The sequence below is a fragment of the Sinocyclocheilus anshuiensis genome, unplaced genomic scaffold (assembly GCF_001515605.1).
Source record: "Sinocyclocheilus anshuiensis isolate Anshui unplaced genomic scaffold, SAMN03320099.WGS_v1.1 scaffold348, whole genome shotgun sequence".
NCBI lineage: Eukaryota > Metazoa > Chordata > Actinopteri > Cypriniformes > Cyprinidae > Sinocyclocheilus > Sinocyclocheilus anshuiensis.
Genome location: NW_015555762.1, coordinates 963,327 through 975,888, shown reverse-complemented (window position 1 = coordinate 975,888; position 12,562 = coordinate 963,327). Strand labels below are relative to the sequence as shown.

Sequence of the window (12,562 nt, the reverse complement as noted above, 5' to 3'; positions counted from 1 at the left end):
AAAAAAAAAAAAAGGAGAATTTTTGATTCATTTTTTTTTTTTTTAAGTCAATCTTTTGTACATCATGGTAGTATTTGAAGAGTTCATTTGCAAAAACCGCTAACTTTTTTTTCAGAAATCACATTTTTTATTGCGCATTCCAAGTAATATCAATCAAACTGCAGTTTGGCTGTTTTGATTAAATACAGGTAATTTACAAAATTAAAGTTCATTGAAAGTATGCTTTTTTTTTTTTACATATTAAACGTTTGTTTTATAGCAAAAGCAGATAACTCCAACAGTCGTTTTTTGGCAAAAGCAGATAACTCCACATTTCATGTTTTAGAGTAAAAAAAAAAACACTCGTTTAATCTTTGTAATCTCCTCAGATGACAATGTAGATGCCTGACAAACGTTGTTGTTGTGATCATAAACTGTATGGATATGATTACGTTACACGCAATACACGGAGCTTTTCCCTCACCATTGTAACGCACTGCTTTTGCAAGATTCCGTGAAAACGTTTCAGCTTTTATTTTCCTTTTTCGTCCTGAAGAAGATATCATAGGTTCATCAAATTCGTCGAAATTATCCATCCTCGATCACTTTTAGTCAGCTTTGACGAAACTCCTCTCAGCTAGCACGTCTTTTAAAAAAGTGAAAGTAGCCTTGTCACCTGACCTGAATACAGCGCGCTGATTCGCTAAAATGGACTTATCGGCTTCTGTTCAAAAACAACAAGGGCGCTTGTCAGCTTCTGCAGTAAAACGTGAACTCGCGATGCCTTGAAAGTGGACAAAACCGGCTTTTTTGACAAAACATGTTTAGGGTTCAGATCGCGCTATATGTGGAGAATAATGCACGGCAATCAGCTCTTCTTTTTTTTTTAAAGTGGCGTTTATCGGTAATATATTTTATATATTTAATAATATATATTCATGGTCCTGTTTTCTTTTGATTTGAGAGTTAAATAGTTCAGGAACCATCTTTAGATTGATTTCCTGTGTGGTCTCTGATGTAGGTTATTCATAATTTTATGAAATTCAGTGCATGTTTTCAGAGTCATCAGCATCAGATACAGTAATGCATGGATGTACCCCACCGTTAACCTCACATTGCAGATTAACATTTTGCTCTGTTTGTCTTTCTCCCTTTCTCTGCCTCTCCCCATCTTTCTCTTCCTCATCTAGAGCCTTTTGCCGCGTTCCCTCCAGACATGACCGGTGAGTTTAAACTCTCTGCCTCGGGTGTGAATGTTTGCACTTCCTGCTCTCTGCCCTGCTCAGCAGTTATTGTTTACAGCGATGATCTAGGGTTCGTTTTACTTCCTAGCATGCGGTATTTATGCAGCGAGTTGAGGAGCCTGGGGTTGAGTCGGTTATTTGAGGTGACCAATTTGTTTTTGACATATTTAAGGTCCCAGTTGGGAAAGATGCTCAAAAATGGGCTGTCAGCTGGCTGTTGAACCCATGAGGCTGATCTGCCACAATGTGACACAATTTGGCATTCAAGGAATAGTTCCTCAGAAATAACAGAAAATGCACCTTCATGTCGCTTCAAAATTGTATGACTTTCTTTCTTGCATGAAATATTCCAGTCATTATTCGCTGAACATCATCCCTTCTGTCGTAGCTCTCAAAACTCATTGAGGTTGTGTCAATATTGTATCGTTTGATGTCATTGGCTATTCGTAGCAGTCCAAACGAGATGGGTATCCTGTCAGTCTATTTTTGAGGCATCTTCTCCATTCAGCCATGCTAACACTCACTTGTGCATTCCTATGGAAAACCTTGGACATATTTTAGGGTTTAACCATTTGTTTTGACTTTAGTTTGTGGACGATTCTCACTTTTAACTATTAACTACGACTGCTGCCTCAATAAACTGCTTATTAATAGTTAGTAAGGTAGTATGGGGTAAGATTAAGGAATCTAAAATGCTGTCTAAAATATAAGGCATTAGTATGTGCTTTATAAGTACTAATAAACAGCCAATATGCTAGTAATGTGCATGCTAATAAGCAACTAGTTAATAGTGACAACTGGTCCCTAAACTAAAGTGTTACCAAACATTTTTAAAGAAACTTATACTATATTCGTAGTATATAGAAAATGTCGAAAATGTATATAATGAATATACATCGATCTGCTAAAGGAACTCTTTTGTGACTCATTGGATGGCAAATGATGCTAGAAAAAAAAAGGAAAATAGTTAATAGGTTAATATGTAAATACATGCCTGTTTTTGTTTTATTGGAGACATTTGAACTCTAAAACACATTTTATTTTTATGAATAGCTGATCCTGCACTCTGCTGATCCTTGTGTCAAAAAAATGTATTTTAGATATAACATGGACAGCTATAAATTACTTCTTTATAGAACTGTTGAAGAAAAGCAGTCACCTGTATGGTTCTAGAATGCATTCATTTAAAAAATTGGTACCTGACAGAAAAAATCTAATCCTCAGTCTAATGATTTTTTCTAAGGAAAAATCCTTATCTGTAATCACAAACGACTAGAAAAGGCATGGGAATTGTGAGAAAGGTGTAGGATCCCTTGAGAACCGAGTATTTGTCAGTGTGTATGGACACATAGACAGGACTGCAGTCCAACACTGGACACCGAAGCAGTATGATGTTTTTATTTTTTTATATTTGGCACTCCATTTCTTTTTATTACAAAATTGTATTTTTAAAAAACTTGGATTCTTGCATTGGCAGGAATACCCAAACAAGCTACCGCCATATTAGCACCTCCACATTCTTTTGCGAAATGAGTGTCAATAAAAGACACAGGCAGAGCCAAGTCGCTCTCCCTAATGAGTGGCTCAGTCATGCTCCGTGGCTGAATATAGCATAACAAGATGTCTGACTGTGCCGGGTTCTGCTCAGATGGCAGCATTGCATCAGAGACTCGGGGTATGTCTCGTTGGAGTCCCTGGAGAACTGTTTTTTTTTTTTTTGGTGTCATTCTTTTCTTGAATGTTCGCTTCTCACACGGTGCTTACTAATCTGTGAGATAGACAAAGCAGAGCTGACAAGAACCTCTGCTTCCACTTGTTGTGTGATCGTAATATTTGTTACTATTTTGGTTGTTTTCGTCGAGATGTAGGGTTGTTTTTATTTTCCGTGTGTCAGAAATTGCTCAAAGCTGTTTCAATTTAAAGTCAACATGCGGCGCTTCACGTTGGCTTTCTAGAGCAGCTGAACTCATCCAGTAGCGTTGTGGTTGGTCTGAAAATGATCCTATTACAACTCTTGGAGTGTAGGTGGTTTAATGGTTGTAATTTAACTGAGAAACTGAATGTATGCATATTTAGCCACAAATCTTTAGTGACTTTTTCCCCAAAGATATTGCATATGTACTTTAGTTCCATATATCGATGTTATATTTTATTTTATTTTATTTTTATATATTTTTTTTACTTTTTTTAACTTATTTAACTTCAATCATTATTTATTTATTATCTTTTTAAATGTATTAATTTATGTATTTTTTGTGTTTTTATTTAACTTAATTATTTATTTTTTAGTTTAGTTAGTTATGTGTGCATTCGTATAATTCTTATAGTTCAATCTACGATAATCAGTGATCATCATATTACAAAATTCCAACCCACTAAAACAAACGAAAATATCAAAGTGGTGAAAAAGTTACACATTTATTGCCCTTTTCAGCCACTTTTCTGAAGTTACACACAAATGCATGTCATAATTTAAAACATGGCATGCTTGACAAAATTGAAGCGAGAATGCAAAAAAAGATTCCACATCATCAGTCTTTCACACAGTCACATTGGGTCTCTCTCAATCTCAGTTGTGATCTATTTCTGATATAGTGGTGCATCAAGATGTATTGACGAAATTGGCGATGCCCAGCCCTATTAAAAACTCCTGCAGTGATCAGTTATCTGTCAGCATTCTGCAAGAACCAGAAGACCAAACTGAGGGAGAACAGAATGCATGTGCCTCTGCTTGGCAAAACAGCCTCTTGTTTTGAATGCAGCCCCAATGTACCCCTAAGACATAACGGTTTGGAGAACTACCAACACTTGTAGTCATGTATCCACCTGCCCTTTGAGTAGTCCTGGAGAGAGACTTGTCCCAAAATCCAGCATGCAAAAAAGAAAAAAAAACAGTTCGATTTATAGTACGGCATTCCCACTCCCCAGGACTAGAGCGCGGGGCAGTCTTTATTTGCAACATGCTTGGAGTCTGACTCAGGTGCCTATTTGAAAGCACGTTACATAACAGCACTGCATTCACTCCCATTGTTTCACTGTACATGCCTCTATGCAAACCGAACGTAGATCCCTCAACATCTATTCTACTACTGGAAAGAGGTGATTTCATGGTGATTTCGAACAGTGAAACATGGAGCATGAAGCTTATGCCAAAACAGTCAATGCAGCATCTTTCATGGCATTTGTGTGTTTGCTTTTGAACCTAGCAGTAGTGTGGCGTGTTTCACAGTTTGTATATCTCTCCACCAGGGGGAGCCCTACCAGGCAAGAGTGAGCCAACAATAAATACGCTGTCAGTACCACCCGTTTTGCCCAACTGGTATTACATAATGGCTGGTGGAGGAGCCATCTTGTTCCTGCTCATTGTCATTGTCATGGCCATTAGCTGTCGCCATCTTACGGCCAGGAGGAACCAACCCACAATGGCCTACTACAGCCCCCACAATGCACATTACCCGAACGGCGGCATGCACAGGGCTGGGGTGACGCCCAAGTTGACTGTATGGGTTGAGAAGGGCGATGGGAATTCCTACTGGTGAACACCTGGACTAACGGTTTAGAGGTTTGCCTGCAAATGCTGACTTTGTGAAGGAAGTCCTTGACAAATGCAGATCTCAGACTGAAGAGTTGGAGGAGAACCTCAAAGAAAGCTCTCAGATGCTTGGATTCGAATGCATCCAGATGAACCCAACACTTCGATTTTTCTGTTTCCTCGTTCTGTTCTTGTTCTTTTCTTTCTTGGATACTGACGACCCTGTCTTACTAGTGTGCTCAGCTTGTTTACGACATCTAGCCAGCTCGTACTCATCTGGAGGGAACTTGAGCAAATCTGTATCTGGCCTCTTGATGAACGTGTTATCCAGTGACCTCAATCACTGATCCTGGACTGACTTTGATCCAATGTGCTGTACTTATGTTAAATCAATGTGATTGGACAAGGTCAGAACATCGGCGAGTTCAGAGCTGTTGTGGACATGCCACAATGTTTGCACTTTGACTAGTCCCTGACATTGATTACGAGTACTTTACCTTATTATAGCAGAACATGGGAACAGACCTTTGGTGAAAGAGAGAACATGAAGCTTTCAGATAAATTAAAGCATACGGGCGGAGGCTCCATTACTGAGAATGTGCTTCTTAGCACTTTTTGAACACAAAGCAAGCATGATTTAATTAGTAATAAGGGAAGGTGAAGTATTGCTTAAAAGGTTTCTGCATGTAAACAACTTGAGTTAAGTCTGATAAATGGAGAGTCCAACTAAGATGATATAAACATATGCTGTCATAATGAACACTGCCTTTAAAGTCAACATGAAATCAAAATTGAGTCTCTTAACATATCTTCTTGGTCTTATTGTGAACAGTTGATCAATGCATTGTTATTACAAAGAGAAAAATGCTTGTGTAATGAGTTTATTTTTTCCACTGATGTAACTTAGATCATACCAATTACTGGTTAATGTTATTGGCAACACTTGTTTTAGGCTGCAAGCCTTTCTACAGCCTTTCTTAAAACCTTGCCAATATTTACCACAATAAATTAATGCCAGTCGTCAATAACATAATAAAGAGTGCAGTAATTACAAACAAAAACAGATTTGACTAATAAGCATTGACATTGGGATTCGCAATTAAAAAGCCTCACTGAAAGTAGCAGGAAGAATGTGTAAACTCACATTTCAGACTCTATCCTTGTATGAAACACCAACTTTTCACCATCCAATCAATTCTCACTGAAGAAGTCCCATCTAACAGTTTTTTCATTATGGAACTAAAATGCATTGCAAATGTTCTTTCATGTTGACTTTAAACATTTTATTAGGCATGGTTTTATATCAACGATGTGCTCAACTTAAATGGAGGGATGGCGCACCAATGAGATGAGAGAATTATGGGAAAGAGGGATTAAGCAAGAGAGTCTTCATGTTTTGTGTTTGTTTCTGTGTTCTCTGTGGCAGTATCTAGGTTATTCCTTTCTATCTCGCATTTCTCACATTTTTTTCCCAAAGATCACCCGAAACTGTGTTGCCGTGTTATTCTGAGCAAACGCTTGCTGGTGTGGAGGCTCCAAAAACAAGTCCCATAAACAAAGACAGCTGTTTCCTTTCTCCGTCTCATTGCTATGAAGAAGCACTGAGCGCTGGGGTGGGAGAGAACTTGTGCAGATATCAACACCTGGTAGCAATTTTGGTTCACTGATGCATCGTGAAGCTTCAGGAGTGATTAGCAGTGAATGCTGTCCAAGATCGCCTTATGCTTTTTCATAGCCATGTTGAATCATTTACTGAATTGAGTTGTCATTCAGTTTTATAGGTTATATTAATCAGTTCTGTATTTGGACAGGGGTGTGTCACGAACATACTGTGGCAGTACCATTTGATTATCATATACTATTGAAATGCTACTCCAAGGTATTACCTTTAGTACAAATGTCCAAAGTGGTAACTGTTTTAAAGGAATAGGTCTCCCCAAAATGAAAACTCACTGCAATGTTATTTCAGACTGTTATGACTTCCTTTCTTCTGTGTAAGACAAAAGGAAATTTTTTAAAGAATTTTCATGCTGCAACTTTATGTAAGTGAAAAGACCTCTCCATATATATCATAAATGTAGTTTGTATAGAACCATAGATTTATGTGAGCAAAAATAAAGTCATGATTTACTCAAATCTAATTTGCATTGTCATATAATCAAATACGGTGGAAAATTTGACATTAGTGACAGCAAATGACAGTGGTTTGGCATTTACACTGTTCAACACAGCTTTTGTGTTTTCATTTTATAGAAAACGTGTAAACATTTCCTTTTGTCTTTCACATATGAAAGAATGGCATACAGGTTTGGAATGACTTGAGTAAATGATGACCGGATTATAATTTTCATATGAACTATGGCTTTAAGAATATTCGGCGGATCTAGAACAAGCATTTCAAAGGTCTTCATGTCGATATAAGAAGTATAGAGCTGTTCAAAATGGAAATAAAAGGATAAAGACCCTTGGCTCCTGAGGGGCTTTTTAATGCCATTTCCTGCTGTGAGGTGGTAAGAGATGTTTTGGCACCGTCATGCAATGTGCTTTTAAAGCAGCCACTTTATCGCTCTTTTCTTCCCTAAACCGTGTCCCCCCTTCTTTCTTCACTCTTAATATTTTTTAATTAGTTAATGGACCAGATACCATTTATTAAAGCTGCTAAAGGCGTTCCGTCTCCCGCCCCGTGTCTCTCGTCGACTCGGGAAACCACATTAATGAGTGCGAGTGCTCTCTCGAGAACGCCGTCAACACGTCACCCAGCGAGGCGTGATGCCAAACAGCCATTCTTCTAGGGCTCTTAAATGCATCACGTATACCTAACCGAGAAGCTTCTAATAAAGCAAAACAGTCTATTTTTCAAAGAGCGGAGGATTGAGGTTGATGTTCACACCCCTGCCGATGTCTGCTCGGACCCAAATGACTCATGCTAACTGTACATTTGGACACTGGCATCTCAGGGCTTGTCGAACAGTCGACAGCATTCTCCTCGGAGGTGGGGAGTTGGGTAGAATAGATCGCTCACAATGGATCCAATCAGGCTACCGCCTTCACATCCGTGGTGCGCAAGCTCTCACATTGATTTCTCTGCTTTTAGACACATTGGGCTCTGACTTGGACATTTTTGGAACAAAGCGACCTGATCCATAAAGCCATTTGAAAGTTATGGGCCTTTTATTGCATCGCAAAGCTTACTTAGCTGGTGGTGGTGGTGATGCTTCTGATACAGACTATGAATTTAATCATAATAATGAGGATGATGATGATAATGCACTTTGCTTTATGAAAGTACCTTCTAACTGTGGTCAGCCTATACCTCAACTTTGAAATTAGAAAATTGTTTAAAATGTGAATGTGAACGGAATATTTTTTGCTTGATGAATTTGTGTCTTGAAAACTTGCTTTTAAAATGTGACAATAAAATCTTATTTTTCTAATCCTCAATTCTTTTTACATCTATTTATATCACAGCAGTAACAATAGATGTTTGCCTATTTTTGCTGCTAATGTTTAATGTTTAAATGCTTTTGTGCTTCAATTAGTAATTATGTTGGTCACATGATGTTATTCTCTGTACTCTGTGAAGTGAAGTGAAGTGACATGTGGCCAAGTATGGTGACCCATACTTGGAATTAGTGCTCTGCATTTAACCCATCCAAAGTGCACACACACAGCAGTGAACACACACACACCGTGAACACACACCCGGAGCAGTGGGCAGCCATTTTTGCTGCGGCACCCGGGGAGCAGTGCCTTGCTCAAGGGCACCTCAGTCGTGGTATTGAAGGTGGGAGAGAGCGCTGTACATTCATGTATGAGACTCGAACCCGGAAACTTTGGGTTACGAGTCCGACTCTCTAACCATTAGGCCACGACTCCCCATTATGGACACAAACTGTGGAGCTCCACAGTGCATCTGTGCATATGTTTGTAAGGGTTTAGCTGACATTCTACAGTGTGTTTGTGTGGGTATGTACGTGTTTGCTCATGGGGACTCTGTAATTATGTTACATATCGTGTGACCCTTTAATCATTTATTACTTAGCCTCAAGTCTCAAAATATACTTATTTATTTACTTAGAGTTGCACAAACTCTGTTTTACAGGTTATTGTATTATAGCAGACATTAGTGTAAATTAGCAAGTTTGTTGAAGTTAGTTACTGTGTATTGTTGACATGTTTAGAGCTAGTTATATGAATTCTGAATAATCAAATGTTATGATGTGAAGATTACTCTAATGCCCTATTGTGTACTGAAGTTTGTTAATTCAAGAATGCACACTTATATTCATTAATACATATATCATTATTAATCATTCTGAGCGCTTTTTGACCATAACACACATTCTTTTGTGTCATATTATATATTTCAATACAATGTTTACATTTCTGTCCACAGTTAAAAAACCAGCGGTCGGAAATGGGCGTCTCTTCAATGGGAAGGACCACATAAATGCAGGTTAGTTCCCACTACTACATACATACAATAGTATATGACTGCTTCCTGGCAGGCTATTTATTCTAACCAAGTTCAAAGAAAGGGAACCAGGAATGAGAAATCTTTCATCTATTGTATTTTTTTCCCCCTCAAAGTTTTGAGATTAGTCAAAAACAGATAATTACTTCAATAATGTATTTTTTCTGGTCTTATTATGAATGATTTGTCTATGCACGTTATCTGTCAAATCAATGTTTATTTGAAAATACACCACATTATGTAATTAAATGGGTTGCGAATGCTACTTTCCATTCCATTATTTTTTTGGCACAAACTGTGGAGCTCCACAGTGCATCCGTGCATATGTTTGTAAGGGTTGAGCTGACATTCTACAGTGTGTTTGTGTGGGTATGTACGTGTTTGTTCATACTCGCATCGCCCTCACCCCGCATTTCTGCAGAAAGGCAAAAAAAACCAAAAAAACAACATCTCCGGTTATCAGACTTTCCGCCCTTCCCTTCCCGCTATCACACAGTTGGAATCCATCTAACTCATAAAGATGTCTTTGTTTTGGCTCTTAAATAAATAAATAAAAAAGACAAGGACGAGTTAATTACCCACCCGAAATCTGTTCATCCTTATAGACTGTCACCCCCCTCCGTCAGTCTTTCTTTCACTCTCCCTGACTTCCTTTATCGATGTCTTCCATCTTTTTCTCATTTTCCCCCTACTCTAATAAAATGTAATGAAGTCTGTTTAGCTTACACTCTACACAAGCTGTCAATCACCTCAGAAGCCATTTGTTGGAACTAAAAGGGCAAACGCTTTAACAAAATGCAACAGATATCAGTCAAAGTGCAAAAGCAGCTCAGCTGGTGCGAGTTTTGGCATCAGCTCGCTGTCAAAAGCAGCCCAATTAAGCCTAATGCAACCGCTAGCAAGGCACAGGGTGCCGCAAAAGAGTTTACAGCTTAGTTTTGTCAGCTGAAAACAACCATGCCGACAGTATTCTCCCACAGACCAAGCCATTAGTTAGTATCTTCCTCCATAGTATACTGTGTGGGAAAACAAACACAAAAACTTCTGTTTAGCCTTCAAAGGCTGTAGTGTTAAACAAAACATTCTAAGCATAACATGTAAGTACAGTAATTGCACTGATTACTTTATTAATTTACCAAGGTTATACCATGGTATTCTTTTAAGTAATTTGGAGTACCATGGTATTTACTCCAAAATACTTCAAATAATAAATTGTAAACATGTTAATGGTAAAACATGTTAATACCATTGTCCTTTTTCAATTACATGGTACTACCATTGTGTCTTGAACGTGCCATACTGTGGTATTCTTGAAAGCACCATGGTTTACCATACAAAATGTGGTACATTAATTTCAATATCATGGTACGTATATCTCAAAGTACCATGGTATTACCATATGATGCTATCACTCTACCATGGTATCAGCACAGTACTTTTTGAAACTATACCATCTGATACAATCACTATATATTTTGTGGGAGATGGCATTCTTTTAAAGAATACCATGGTCTTAACACAAAAACCATGGTAGTACCATGGTACTTTTTCACTTACAAAAATGTTTTTTTGGACCTGGTAGTCCTGTGATTTTTGGACATGTGCCATGTTAATACGATGGTATTCTTCTAAAACTCCAAAATACCTCAAATAATACCATGTTAGTTAGGGTGACCATATGTGCCATTTTCCCAGGACGCGTCCTGGGAAAATGGCACGTATGGTCACCCTATGTTAGTATCACAAAATCTGTGTACTTTTTCACTCAAAGAAATGTTTGCCATGTTAGTACTGTGGTTTTATTGAAAACTAGCATGGTTTACCATTTAAAACCATGGTAGCTGAATTTCGGTATCATGGTATAAAATAGTACCGTCTGATGCTTCACTGTACCATGGCACTGCCACAGTACTTTTTTGGAAGGCTACCATCTAATACCATCAATATTTTTTGGGGGAGATCATTTTCCTTCAAAGACTACCATGATATTACCATTGTATTAAGTCCAAAAACAAAAGTTTATGTGCATGAGATTGTCAAGAACGTCCTCTTTATGTGCTCCTCCCTTCCTCTTGTTGTTGTAGGTTTCCAGTTTCCAGAGTGGAGCACAGCCGAAACGCCATCAGAGCCTCCGGTGACACGTGTGGTCGATAAGGACAACACTTGGCTGTATTCTCTGGACCCCATTCTCCTGACCATCATCGTCATGAGCTCTCTGGGCGTTCTTCTAGGTGCCGTGTGCGCTGGCCTCCTTCTTTACTGCACCTGCTCGTATGGCGGCTTGACGTCACGCTCATCCACCACTTTGGAGAACTACAACTTCGAGCTGTATGATGGGATTAAGCACAAAGTAAAGCTTAACCAACAGCGCTGCTGCTCCGAGGCTTGAGGAGAACAGATGGGGAGATATCAAGTATCCTAAAATGACCATCAAAGTAACCCGATTTGACTCTTTGAAGAAACGAGCCTCATCTCTTAGTATTCCTGGAATGCATGTCCATCTCAGCTGGAGAGCTCCTAGACTTAACTTCTCCTGGAGCTTATTTTCCAAGCAGTTGTGCTTATTCAGCTCTAACGCTGCTGCCAAGGACTTCCTCGTCTTTCACTGGATTACATCAAAAGTGGAGAGTTTGGTGCCACAAGGATTGAAACCCTTTCCAGGGCTCAGCCTCAAAATAAATGTCGATACATATCAATGTTCTCCTATTCCAAAAAGATGAGAGTATATCAGTTTAGATTTCTAAGAGGTCTAGTTTTTAAAATGGGAGATCTGTGACTGGACTTTAGAGCCACAAACGTCTGCCCACCATCATTCCCAAAAGTACATTTTGTGGCCTAGGATGTGGTGCATTGTTTTTAAAGGCTTTGATGGGTTTAATGTTGCTTTATTGTTGCTTTATTGTTTTTCCCTCGCAGAGAAGTTCAGTAGCCCAGGGTGATTATACGTCATTATTATTGTGTGTTTACAACCCATTGCTTTCAGCCAACCATTTTGTTTCTCTTGTCAGTCTGACAGTTTGGAAATGGAAAAGTAAGACAGATCGAGGGTTCTTAGATTTAGTTTTCAGCAAAGTGTGTTTTGTGGATTGTGTTTTGAAAAAAAAAAGGCACAACACTTGTTTAAAACGACTGAGGATTTTGTCAGTGCAACCTATGGATTGCTATAACTGGGAGACAAGACTGACAAGCTAATGTGTGAGCTTTGAGCTATCAAACAGGCATTAAATAATGTGAAATAAGGGTTGAAAGGCTGACAGATACTGAAGGATGGGTTTGAAATACAATTTCTCTTATTTTTACTCCGGGCATTAAATAATTCTACAGTTATTGGCT

At 38.6% G+C, this 12,562-nt stretch overlaps 1 protein-coding gene across 1 annotated transcript in view; it reads left to right on the top strand.

The window, feature by feature from the left end:
* Window positions 1–12,556, top strand: part of LOC107673990 (neuropilin-2-like) — a 76,313-nt gene extending 63,757 nt beyond the window's left edge. Inside the window, exons 15-17 of the mRNA XM_016467842.1 lie at window positions 1,170–1,202; window positions 9,152–9,211; window positions 11,314–12,556. Of these exons, the coding sequence (XP_016323328.1) occupies window positions 1,170–1,202; window positions 9,152–9,211; window positions 11,314–11,618 (398 nt within the window). The 3' untranslated portion in view covers window positions 11,619–12,556. The remainder of the gene's footprint in view (window positions 1–1,169; window positions 1,203–9,151; window positions 9,212–11,313) is intronic.
* The last annotated feature ends 6 nt before the right edge of the window (window positions 12,557–12,562 follow it).